The sequence below is a fragment of the Quercus lobata genome, chromosome 2 (genome assembly GCF_001633185.2).
Source record: "Quercus lobata isolate SW786 chromosome 2, ValleyOak3.0 Primary Assembly, whole genome shotgun sequence".
NCBI classification, from domain to species: Eukaryota; Viridiplantae; Streptophyta; class Magnoliopsida; order Fagales; family Fagaceae; genus Quercus; species Quercus lobata.
In genome coordinates, this window is record NC_044905.1 from 6,000,981 (window position 1) to 6,014,904 (window position 13,924).

At 30.9% G+C, this 13,924-nt stretch overlaps 1 protein-coding gene across 1 annotated transcript; it reads right to left on the reverse strand.

Moving 5' to 3' along the window:
* Positions 1–1,699: 1,699 nt before the first annotated feature.
* On the reverse strand, positions 1,700–4,157 carry LOC115958057 (zinc finger MYM-type protein 1-like). Its single transcript, XM_031076423.1, has 4 exons — positions 4,086–4,157; positions 3,479–3,515; positions 2,548–3,213; positions 1,700–2,049 (listed from the first exon to the last, which is right to left on the reverse strand). Exons 1-4 carry the CDS (start codon positions 4,155–4,157, stop codon positions 1,700–1,702), a joined length of 1,125 nt encoding a protein of 374 aa, XP_030932283.1.
* Positions 4,158–13,924: the final 9,767 nt, after the last annotated feature.

Genomic DNA, 13,924 nt, shown 5'->3' on the forward strand with positions numbered 1-13,924 from the left:
CGGACCCAAGGGGGCCCGGGCCCCCCTGGTCCAAAATATATTTTTTTAGTTATTATATATATATATATATTTTTTTTTTTTTTTTAATTTTTGTAGTTGGGCCCTCTTCCAAAACCTTAGGCCTTCCTTCTCTTCAATAAGCTTAGCTAACCTCACCCAAATAGTAACTATCCAATTCAAAAACTTAACAAAAATAATAAAAACATTCACAATGGTGATTATATTTTAGCAAAAAAAAAAAAAAACTATTTTATCACCAAAGAACCAAAAAATCATGTGTTATTGGAGAAGCTATAGCTAAATTTTTTTGCAACTATAGTAAACTGGTATAAATATTAGTTGACTGTAGCAAGTTGTTAAAAATAAAATACAATATTTTATTAAGATTATATCTCTTCATTCAATTAAAAAACTCAAATTCTCTCTCTTCCTTTATTATTTTAATGAGTTGTTTATATTATTTTAAGTGAAGTGATAAAAAAAAAAATAGAACATTTGATATCAGGTGTATTGTAAAGTGAGGTGGTAAAATAGATAAAATAGATTTTTGAGGTGTTAAAAGCTAAAATTTTTAGTACCACCACTGTGAATATTCTAACTTCAACCAAAAAAAAAAAAAAAATCCTAGACAGCCTAGTATTAAAAAAAAACATTATTTTGTTTTTATTTTCGTTTTTGTTGGTAAATGATTGCATCTTAATGTATTTAAAAATAACGAATTTTTGTATTTATAATTTTTTAATACTATATGGATGTCTATTTGGAGTTTTTTTTTTTTTTTTTTACTCCGACCCCTACTAGCATAAAATCTTGAGTATGTTCCTGATATATATATATATATATATATATGACTTTAAAAAAAATTAAATATTACTTAAACTTTATTCTCTTGTTTTAGATGCAAAATTACTTATTAACATAAACCGCATAGATTTTTTATTTTTTATTTTATTTTATTTTATTTTATTTTATTTTTTTTGTGAAGAAAGACTATAGATACAAAATATTTGACAAAATTTTTCACACCTATTGATATGGTAGATTGATAGAGGTAAGTAAAAATGTGATGTTAGTTGGGAACCTGGATGAGATAAAAGTTTGCCAACTCAATTGTTGTGAAATTTTTTTATATATTGCTCCCTTTAAAATAAAAATAGAAGTGTTACATTCACAACATTTTCATAACAAATCCAAGGTGTTAAGTTGTTACTGATTCTAATTAGAACCCATCACTGAAATTACTTTTTTGCCACTAATAATAGCTAATAACAACCAGTGGCGGCTCCAGGAATTTTTATCAGGATATTCCTTAAAAAGCATAAATTACACAATCTAATAAAAAGAGAAATTCATATATTGACAACAACAACAATAAAAAAAATACGCAAATACATAAAATTTACAATTGCCTTTTACGAGTTTCTCATATTTTGAAATCGTTGCATGATAGTCTTATTATCAATGCTACAAGCTACATCTCGTTCAATATACACAACCAAGCAATCATTCATCTACTGATCTCCCATTCAATTGTGTAATTCATTCTTTATATATTTCATTGCTGAAAAACTTATTTCTACTGTTGCAGTAGCGACAAGAAGGGTCCAAACTAACTTCACAAGCAAATAGACTAATGGATAAGTCTCATGCTTCCCTGTGTTCACTAACTTTTCAGCAAATTCACAAACTCCTTGAAGATTTAAAAACAAGTCATTGCTTTACATATATCACAAATGTAATTCTGAAGTTGAGAGTCAAGTGCCAAGATATCTGTCCCAAAAAAATCAGATGAATAGAACTTTGCTAAACGTATCAAATTTTCCTTATCAAAAGCCACAAATGAATTACTTGGATTCAAGCAAGCCATACAAAGTAGCAAATCAGTATTCACCTCTGAAAAACGGTTGTTAAGCTCTTGAAGTTGCAAATCTATGACTGTGTAGAATAGCTCAACACAATAATGATGTAAATTTGTATTTTGTTGGGTGTTGCATCGCGGCCTCCCACTAACTACAAATATTTCATCCATGTTCAAGATAGGAATATCATCTGTGGCACAAAATGAAGATACTTCAATCAATAAAGATATTCATTCATCATCTCTCATGAATTGTTGCTTAGACATTTTAACAAGATACATAGAATTTACTATATCTTGATTTTTTTTCTTTTTTTTTGCAATGCTATTGACAATTCATTTGTGATCCCTAAAATGTTTTTCACCAAGTGTGGAGTAAAGACAAATTCAAAAGATATAATTGATCTCATAATAGATCGAGCTTCAACTTTTTGGTTTGAGAGGCCTTCTTCAATAATCTCAAGTACATCAACAACAATAGAAAACATCAAAATCAAGTTAAGAATAGTCCCATAATATGATCCCTAACGTGTATTACCAGGACGTTTAAGATTTGTTTCTTGATTCAAACCTTGCCCACTTCTACGTACACCATTCTCTAATTCTTCTTTAATTTTGGCAAATTGTGCATCTCGAAGAGCATCTCGTCTCTTACCAGAGCCTCCAACAATAGTTACTAAATTACTAACCACATAAAAAAAATTCAGCAATGTTAATGTGATTTTTAGCAATGGCAACAAGAGTCAATTGAAGTTGATGAGCAAAACAATGGACATAAAATGCTGACTTATTCTCTTTCAAAATTAAAGTTTTGAGACCATTGATATCATTTTGCATATTACTAGCCCCGTCATAACCTTGCTCACATAATTTCAATAAACTCAAATTATATTCACAAAGTAAACATTCAATAGCATATTTGAGTGACAAAGTAGTGGTATTTGCTGCATGTACAATACCAAAAAACCGCTCTATAATAATTCTTTTTTTGTTCACATAACAAAGAGCAAGGGCCATTTGCTCTTTCACTGAGATATCACGTGACTCATCAACTAATATTGAAAATAATCCATTGTTAAGATCCTTGATGATGGTTTTAGATGTTTCACGTGCAACTGCATTCATAATGTCTTTTTGAATTTCATAGTGGGTAAGCTTGCAATTTTTCGGAACTTTTTGCAACACTTCATTGATAGATTCATTATGATCCCCCAAAAATTGCAGAAATTCAAGAAAATTTCCTTTATCACTTGAACCTTGAGATTCATTGTGACCATGAAAAGCTAATCCCCAGCATAAAAGGAATCTTATGCAATCAACTATTGCATTAAATTGAACCCAATATTCAATTTTATCTTAATTTGATTGCTTAACCAAAACACTTTGAATGTGTTGTTTTTCCTTCATTAGATCTTCACTCTTCTTGACAGCCTAGTTATGAGCACTATTAACTCCTCCAAAATAGGAATTTAACTTCTCTTTCTGATTCCAAAGTTTGAATCCCTTCGTTACAAAAGTATCACCTCCTCCTTGCTTACCAACATCTTGCCCAAATAGGTAGCAATATAAACAAAATATTGCATCCTTATACTATATTCCAATCACTTTCTATTTACATACCATTCAGATGTAAATCGACAAGGCTTTCCAGAAAAATCTGTTAGAGGGTAATCATGGTTTTTGAAAATAGGTTGACAAGGGCCTTTTTGTAAATAATATCTTCTTGTTTCATCATGATTATTAGGATGATAAGATGATATCTTTTCTTGTAACCCAGGATCTGAAGGAAGATTTTCTAAGTCAAAGTCAACACGAATTCGCTTAGAAGATGAAGATGAATCTTGCACAGGAGATGAATCTTGGGTACGTGGTTTTCTTATCAAATATTTGTCCATAATTCTAGCATAATAATAAAAAATAAACTATAAGTTCATTTGAAATATTAATAAAATTATTAATTATTGTTGTTTAGTTGTTTCATTAATTTGTTTGTCCTTTATAAACTATAATTTGTTGTATTGTTGTTTCATTAATTATAAAATTATTAATTGTTGTTTAGCCTAACATAATTTAATTTGTTTGTCTTTTATAATGTATTTGTTAATTAAATTATTAATTATTGGTATTTAGTTGCTTCATTAATTTTTTTTTACTAACTACTAGCAGTTTAGCACACACCCCATTGTGCATTACTACACACTAGCACACACCCCATGTGCACACACACCTCTGCCTCTGCATGCCTATACTTCCCCAATTCAAATATCCCACCCCACACCACACGGCCCCATGGTCCCATCTACCCCCCACTCAACAGACAACATTCACACAAGAGGAGCCAATAAGATAAATTCACAAATTACAATACACTAAAAGACAAACTCACCAACACCAACTGACCAACATAGTGATACACCAATGGATAAAGTCAAAAAAAAACAGGGGCAAATAAATTGAATAATTATAAACTTAAAGAGAGAGAATTAGTTTAAAAAGAAAGAGAGAGAATCAGATAAAGACTTAAAGAGAAAAAGAGTCTCATTTCAGACTTTCAGTAACTCAGTTCAAGAGAATTAAGAGCTCTCTCTCTCTCATACCACAGTCCACACTCCACAGCAAAACCCAAAGATTAAGAGAGAAAAAGAGAGAGAAGTGAAGTGTAAAATACCTTGTGGGAGGCCTGAGTAGGGGCACCGCGGACCACGACAGCACGTTGAGGCGTTGGAGGTGAGGAAGGATTCAAGGCCAAGCATCGGTGTCGCAAGCTCTGATCCGATCGAACCGATCTCCGATCTTCGATGCCCAACCCAAGCTCTGTTGCTTGAGTTTAAAGCGGAGGCACTGTCGCCGTGCTGCGCCGATGTGGTTGATGATGAGGTTTCAGGCGGAGGCGTAAGGCGTTGTCGTTGATGAGGTTTTTTTCTTTAGGTTAGGTAAGGTTTCTAATTTTAGGTTTTGCTTTAGCTTTACCATTTGATGATTGATGAATCGGCGGACGCATATTTGTATTGGGTTTTGGTTGTTGTTGTTGTTGTTTTGGTTTTGTTTAGGATTGATGTTGAGCTTCTTTTTTTTGGGCTTGCTTTGTTATTTTATTTTTTATTTTTTTTTAAGATTTTAGTTCAAAATTTGTTTGGCATAAAACAATTTTGAGGGTGTTCCTAATTTGTTTTTAAGGGTAGATAAATAAATAAAAAATTAAATTATTATATATAATTTTTTTTTCAGGTCAGGGTGGTCTTGGGACCACCCTGGGCTAAACGTGGCGCTGCCACTGATAACAACCTGCCACTTAAAATTTATGAAATATCAAATTATTATTTTAATAAGTTAATAATATTAATAGCTAATCTCATAGGTATAGTTTTTAATAATATAAAGTTGGTGGATCTAACTCTTAATAAGTTCATTAATGAAAATGATTCTATCTAATTAAATAAAAAAATAATTATAATTATAATTTATTATTAATTATTAATTATTCATATAGGTTTGTGAAGGAATAACATTTTTTAGTGGTGGGTTTTATTATAAGAGGAAAGAGTAAGTTGATGAATAAATCATGATAAGCTTGAACTTGAATGATAGAAAATATATCAAACTTGAACATGTAATCTAGCTTAGTATGATAATTCGATGAACTTGAGTCCAGCTCGTATTTGAAATAAAAATTAAATACATAAACCACTTTACAACGTATATATTTGACCCCTTGTGCTGAATCAACCAATTAATTAGCCAAGTTAATTTATTAATTCAATTAGCATGTAATAAGCATGGTAGCACAAACAAATCACCAACTAAGTTAAAATGCAGCGAAAAATAAATTGATATGGTGATTTGTTTATAAATGGGGAAAACCTACACGGCAAAAACCCAACCGAGTGATGTTAAGATCATCACTCTCGAGAATCCACTATTATCATAACAAGCGGTTACAAATAAAGGAATCTTAGTATCTTATACCAACTTACAGTTGAACCCTTACCCCAATTAGACTTGCTCTGTAGTGACAATCTCTCCTTTCAATGCACGGCTCCTAGTACGTGACTAACCAATTCGATGCTCGAATCCCAGTACGCGGCTTACTCACCAACTTGAGAAAGATGTTGGCTGCAAAGAAAGCTCAAACATCTATTCACGGATTGGAGTGAAATCAGATCTAAAAAACTGATTTTCATAAACATCGATAGATACCCTATTTATCGAGCAACTGTTAAGCATCAGGCTTAAACAATCTTTTAAACCTCGATAGATACTAGTTGTCGAGCTTTAAAACTCAGCACTTCATCACTTGATTCTTGGACAGATTTGCATGGCTTTAACACTTGAACTTCAAACCTTGTTCCTTGAAGTATTAAACACATCCTAGATCTACCCAATTACAAGTAAAGTGTGTTTTGTCAAAGGATTAGCCAATTCTATATTGATATATGTTCCTAACATGATTCACATATGTCCTAACACTAGTAATTTGTAGCATGTATTATATCTACATCAATGTTTGGCTCACATATCTAGTTGCACACATATCTGCACATACAACTGACATGATGCACACACTTCATACACACTAGTATGTAATAAACAACACTCTTATATCTAATTACTGTAATAGGCTTACAGCTTTGGTTCATTTAAGAAAGAGAGAAATTTTAACAGGATTTTCTCTTGAATAGGAAATCTTGAAGGATCACTTGCCGAAAACGAAAAAAGCTGTAAAGATGAGGGACTACCTGTATATCCACACTCTAATTCTACTTGAAATGAGCTGATTTACTGCGGGCAGAATTGTCGTTGGGCTGTCTGTTTATGTAATACCTCTGCAGGCAGTGTAGAAGCAAAATTAGTAATTTGCTTTGGGTGGCACTTTTAGTCCAAGACAGATCTTTACTTTGCATATGTGGAACTTTTAACTTTTCATGCATTGTGACAAGATCATCACTGCCAATGTGGTCTAGTCCACAGGTAAGTCACTCATACCTGCAAGCCTCCCATGCTGTAGCTTTTGCACGAAGAGATGTTTGCACCTCGGCAAGATTTAGATACGTAGAGACATAATTGGAATAAAGATGTCTAGTCCAACGTTTATTATATAGTATATGATATGATTTTGAGAAGCATCCCTATTTCTTGGTTGTATGGTTTTTATACGTGAGAGAGCATTTGGATTAATGGTAATGTTAGCGGATATAAGTTATATCAAGGAGGAAACTTATACAAGGATACGCAATATATTGTCAACCCCAAGTGTTGAAGTCATTTTTTTCCCCCTCAAGCATTGACGGAGCTGTTATTGGAATAGAAGGGCAATGGGCCCCCTAATTTTTTTTTTTTAATTACTATATTAATAAGTACTAATTTTAGCAATTTGTTCAATAAAATTACACTCTGCCCCCCCTTAATAATGCCATCAATTCTTTTGAGAGTAATGTTATAGCCACAAATGTTTTTACAACATTTATACAAACTATTGAAGTAGCAAATTCTTATTGGTTCGTACACTTGCATCACTTTTTACTTATCAATAACCACTCACCACATTAGCAATTTGTAAAAATTTTGTAGTTTTAGCATTTTTCACCTTTTAAAGGACATAAGAAATTAATAGATTAAATCTAAAACAAAATATACAAGCCCAAAAAAATTTGCCCAACAACAAAAATCACCAATAATAAAACTAAAAAAATTAAGCCCAATCAATCTATTTTACCCAAAACAAAAAACTTGGCCATTTAAAAAATTTTAAACAAAAATCCTTAATAGTAAAACAGTAGACTGAAAGGCCAGAGCCACCGCACACAGCCATCAGTAGAGTCACCCTCCCCTAACTCCAAGTCCTAGCTCCGGCCCTGCTTCAAGGGAGGAAAGTTATAAAAGTATACGTAAATTTTTCATTTAGAAATTTTCATTTGTATTAGGTGGATGGTCGGTGCAGTGTGGATGCACTTTCTGAAGCTCTGTGGACCATATAGACAAGCAGCTCACTCCCTTTTCTTTCCATACCTCTCCAACCAGTTAGCAACAAAAGGTTGGAATCTTGGGAATTTATATTATCTCTATTAGGGGCAAAATCAGGAATTTTTTGTTTGGGGAATTATGATACTAATATTAGACAAGACAAATCCACATACACATTCACAAACACATACGTACTTATAAAAACCTTAATGTTTTAATATTAGAGGAAGTTATAATTCATAAATATATTGTGCATAAAATTATTGACATTTTCGTATAGGTTTGTTAAATAATTTTTTAGAAGAACTTATTCTCTTTTAAATTCCAATGACTACTATATAAAAGTTGTATAATTTGATCATAGACATGCATGTACACAAATATAAAATTCCTTTTTTAACATCTCGGTAGTGAAATTATGAAATTATTCATTTTCATTATAAAATATTAATTGTCTATCAAAGTGGTTAACAAAATTTTAATGAAACCAAATGAAGTACCAAAGCATGAATGATGTAAAACTTTAATAGAAGTAGAAGAATAAGTTTTATAGTAAAAAAATTAAATTGAGTAGGAAAATTTAAAAAAAAAAAATTACATTGTCTCTATAAATATTGAACCAATTGACTAAATCCTTTTTGATAAATTTCATTTTAAGCATGTAACAAATCAAATTATATAGTTTCAAGATTAACAAATTAAAAAGTGAGGTTTTAAAAAGTAAAAAATAAAACCCAATAATTTCAAAATGTAATAAATTCAACCTTAAGGTTTCAAAAACTAGCAAATTAAACCCTAACCTATATTATAACTCAAACACTATGGGATGAAGTCTAATTTGTTATCGTTAGAAATAGAGGTTTATTTTGCTACTTTTGAAACTATAGAGTAATTTCATTAATTTGTTACTATAAAACTAGAATGTTTAATTTGTTACACCACTTAAATTATAAGGTGTATATATATATTCCTTTCTTTTTTAAGAATACCATTGGACTAAAACATTTGGCTAACCAACTCCAATTTTAATAAGGTAAATATTTGAAATATTCAGTAAAAACACATAGTATAAAAGGATTTTTGATCATTTTAGAGGGGCCATGGCCCCCTTCCTTGTTGCTAGTTCCACCCCTGATCTCTACTCACTTTAAATAGTTCTAAATGGCCTTGGAAAAAGTAAGAAGTGATCTGTTCACAATATTTTTATAACAAATCATAGACGATAAGTTTTTACTAGTTCTAATTTGAACCGACCACTTAAATAATGAATAAAACTCATTTTCAAAAAACTGAAAAATATGTCGTACAGGCACTGATAGTAGTTTCTTCCAATTTTGAAATACAACCTAGGAAGTTATTACATGTTAAAACCATGTCAAATCCTTGGAAGAATGGATACTCCATTTTTCCTCAACAACATATGTATTCCATGTGTGTCCCAACCCTTTTTTTGAGAAAAAAGTAACGATACGTCTAGGATATGGCCATGATACAACTCAGATACAACCCAACCCCCCAATCAAGATAGCCCAAACTTGTAAGGATTTTTATTTATATTCTTTATATATTAGTTTTAATGTTGAACACTTATCTAATTATTTTTTATTTACTCTTTTGGACATTAGTTTGTATTCTAAACATCATATAATGGCCATGTATTCAATTTATTTTCCGTTATTGCTTTTAAATTGATATATACTTAACAATTTAAAAAATAAATAAATGATTAATTAATACATGTAATCACGTCATATCATATCATAATTTTTCAAGAATTTCTATATCACCATATCTCATATCGTATTTTACCCATGCTTCTTAGGGTAAATCATGGGATCTAACTTGATATAGTTGGCACATGCATTTATAGTATTTGATAAATAGATTTGTGCAAACCCATATGCAGTGAGAATATATGATGCAGCTATGAGTTTGCCATTGTTATAGCTAAATGAGGTCTTCAAATTAACTAGGGACTAGGGTGGTGGATTTACATAAGCTATTAGGGTTTTTTTTTTTTTTTTTTTTTTTTTTGTGTAATGGATGTTGAACTAATGGTCTCATCCTTCACGTCTTTACAAGAGGAGAAGGTGCCCTTTGAGCCAGGGACGAACCCAGGTGGGGGCCTAGGCCCCCTTGGGTTCAAAATTTTTTTTTTTAAGTTATTATATATTTCATTTTTCTAGTTGGGCCCCCCCTTCAAAACTTTAGACCCCCTTCTTCTCAATAAACCTAGCTAGTCTCACCCAAATAACAACTATCCAACCTAAAAACTTAACAAAAATAATAAAAACATTCACAATGATGATTGTATTTTAGCCCAAAAAATATATATTTTACCACCAAAGAACTAAAAAATCATTTGTTATTAGAGAAGTTAAAGCTAATTTTTTTGCAACTACAGTAAATTGGTATAAATACCAGTTGACTGTAGCAAATTATTAAAAATAAAATAAAATATTTTATTAAGATTACATCTCTTCCTTCAATTAAAAAACTCAAATTCTCTCTCTTCCTTTATTATTTTAATGAGTTGTTTATATTATTTTAAATGAAGTGATTAAAAAATAGAACAATATTTGATATTGGGTGTATTGTAAAGTAATGTGATAAAATAGATAAAATAGTTTTTTGAGGTGCTAAAAACTAAAATTTTTAGCACCACCACTTTGAATACTCTAACTTCCACACACACACACACACACACACACACACAAAAAAAATCATAGCCAACTTAGTATTAAAAAAAATATATATATTTATATTTTTTTTTTGTCTTTGTTGGTATATAATTGCATCTTAATATATTTAGAAACAACAATTTTGAGTATTTATAATTTTTTAATACTATATAGATGCCTATTTAGAGTTTTTTTTCTTTTCTTTATACTCCAATTCTCGCTAACTTAAAATCCTAAATCCATTCCTTCTTTGAGTTAGATCGGACTTGTCACCTCCTAAATTTTTGGCAGGTGGCAGTTTGGTAGCATCCTTGAAGCTTTGGAAGCACCCGATAACTTCGGTCATTTTATCTAGCTAAACTTTTTCTTTTCTTGTGTTTTTTATTATAAGTGTAATTTTTTATTTCTCTTTTTTTTTCCTTTCCTCCTAAAAAATAAAGAGTTGTTTCTCTATAGCTTTTCCCCCGGATGCCTAGGCAACATGTTCAGGATTATGTCAGTGCCTCATAGACACAAATATTGCAGCTTCTGTGCAAACTAGCTGCAAAACAAAGATTAATCTTTCGCAAGTATAAGACTCTTGGAGACTTGGACACCCTGACGAGACCATATTAAATAGGCAAACATTTCTTCTGAGGTTAGTCAAGAGGCTATCCGGATATTCTGACAAAGAAATTAAGCTGTCTATTTTCACATCAAACCTGACATCAGCTATGCAACTCTGTTCAGGATTATGAACACTGATTACTCGTATAAATTTTTATTAGGGATGAAGTTGTGACTTTTGTTTTGGTTCATATAATAGGATGTGTCACACCTTTGAACATTAGATTTTTATGGTGGAAGCTCAATTTATAAGAAAATAAGCTTTTTTACATTATGCCGCTATTATGCTTCACTAGCTTGTAACCCCATGCATATGTATGGATACACTTAAAAATATATAATAAGATGCATAATTAATATAATTTCTATATATATAATTTAAATACTATTGATAGTCATTTTTATATTTTGTTAACTCTTTAAAAAATTTTGTAAGAATATTATTGGGTATAAAATGTAAATTGTCCATTTTTTTTAATTATTGTAAAGCACTTTTTTTTTTTTTTTTACGATTCATTTATTCTAGACTCTTTGGTTTTTGTACTTAATAACTCACTTAGATGAATATTTATGATGTAGTTTCACATTTGATTCTAAAATTAAGAAATAAAACTCTTTAAAAATAAATCATTTAGGACACATGGCGCAGAGTTAGAACTCTAATTTGGAATTTTAATTTAAGTTTCTCTCAACTTCACCTATTATTATATATATAGACTAGCTGCAGACAAACGTGATGCGTAAGAATATATAATTATTTTGAAACATGGTATAATGTATAATTTATTCTCTAAATTTTATTGTAGATAATTTTTTCTACCTAAAAATTAAAAAATTTCTAAAAGTAGTTTTAATTACACAATTTTTACAATATATAATTTTATCATTTTTTGTGTTTTTGATTGATTGATATATATATATATATATATACATACACATTATTTATATATATATATATATATATATATTGAAATGATCCATATTTTTCTAACTTTTGTTTTTATGCATTATATTTTCCTAATTTCTTTTGGTACAACTAAAATTTTGAATTTTCCCATTCATTATTCAAATTCTAATTCTCTTAAGGAGATTATCATGATAACTCAAATTTATCATATGATTACAATTGATATTCCTCAAATAATTGATAATACGGTCAACTCAAACTTATCTTTTCCTATTCTTAAGTACACCGAATTGAACTGAAATGAACTAAAATGAACCAAATTGAACTGAAGTGGACTGAAAAGACCATATTGGACCGAGTAGACCAAATTGGATTGACATGGACCGAAATTGACCAAATGGACCAAAATTGACGGAATAGACCAAATTGGACCTAAATAGACCAAATTGACAGAAGTAGACCATATGGACCGAAATTGATAGAATAGACCAAATAGACCAAAGTGGACCAAATGGACCAAATTTGACTAAATAAATTGGACCAAATAGATAGAGGTAGACCGAATTGGACTGAATTGGACCGAAGTAGACTAAATTGAACTAAATTGACCGACGTAGACTAAATTGGACTGAAATGGACCTAATGCCGATATGTAACTAGCAAACATAACTAAAAAAAACTAATGATAATCTAGAAAGCACTAACGCAGCTACAGGATTGCTGTACCAAAGCTCGACGTTGCCCGACAGGAGGTGTGGCGGGCGACACCGCGACCCGCGTGTTGATGCCACGTCGGAAATTTTTTTTTTTTTTTTTTTCCGTTTCTAGATTCACGCCAACTCACGTCAATTCAGATCCGATGTGCGTCAATTCGTGCCAAACCGGTCCAAATCGAATCATATTTGCCAAATATCGATGTGTTTCGGCCGAAAAAAAAAAATGGTGGATATTGATACAAGATAGCCACCCATTGCCGTCACAAGATACCGGTGGCCTTATTCCCTTTCTCCTTCTTCTTCTTCTTCTTTGCTTCTTCGTTTTCTTCTTCCTTTTTATTTGCCGCCTTCTGTTCTGTTTCTTTTTTTGATAAGTTTTTTTTTTTTTTTTTTTCATATTAAAATGATAGGATAAGTTTTGTTAAATGCCAGGCTTTATTTTGTTTTTTGTGCCTCTCTGACCAAACACGTGAGCCACATCTTCCCTTTTCTTTTCTTTTTTAATGAGAAGCTACACCTATTTTAATACCTACCACATATATCTTTTATTTTGTTTTTAGGCTGACCAAATACGTGAGCCACTAAGCCACATCTTTTCTTCTTTTTTTTATTGGAACCCTCATCTATTTTAATACCTCTATCAATAATTCAATTGTCAAAAACTTCTGTGTACTTATTACTTTCTATTTATTAATTATTATTATTATTATTATATGAGTTTTCTATTATTATTATATAAAAAGCATGTTTAGCAATATATAAAATATATAAATAAAAATATTTTAAATAATTTTTTAATCGCCGCATCTTGCCGCACCCGCACCCTATTTTTCAAAAATTGCTGAGTCTCACACCCTCATCCATACCCGCACCCAAATCTGGAAACACATCCGTGCTTCATAGATGATAATTATAATAAGAAAGTGATGTAAAACCTGGTTTTGAATAGGATACGAATACGAATACAGCAGTCTTGTGGTAATGAAGACGTAGATATGTGTTATTGGGGTTCTAATAATTTGGTGATATATCTTGGTAGTTTGGTCCCTCGTAGAATGAGGGAAAATGTGTTTTGGTGTTGCAATTTAAGGCTTGTCTTGAGTTGCTCAACATACTAAAATATGTGAGCTGAGGTTTGATGGTAGAGAGGTTATAGCAGAGGAGGAAAGTGCTTAGTTTACTTTCTGGACTATCA

Excerpts from the sequence above, each read along its gene's own strand:
- LOC115958057 (XM_031076423.1), bottom strand. The coding sequence starts at position 4,157 with ATGGGACCATGGGGCCGTGTGGTGTGGGGTGGGATATTTGAATTGGGG. Across the intron at positions 3,516-4,085 it reads ATAGGCATGCAGAGGCAGAG|ATTTTTCTGGAAAGCCTTGT; the intron begins GTGTGTGTGCAC and ends ACCCTCTAACAG. Across the intron at positions 2,050-2,547 it reads TGCTGAATTTTTTTTATGTG|ATGATATTCCTATCTTGAAC; the intron begins GTTAGTAATTTA and ends TTTGTGCCACAG.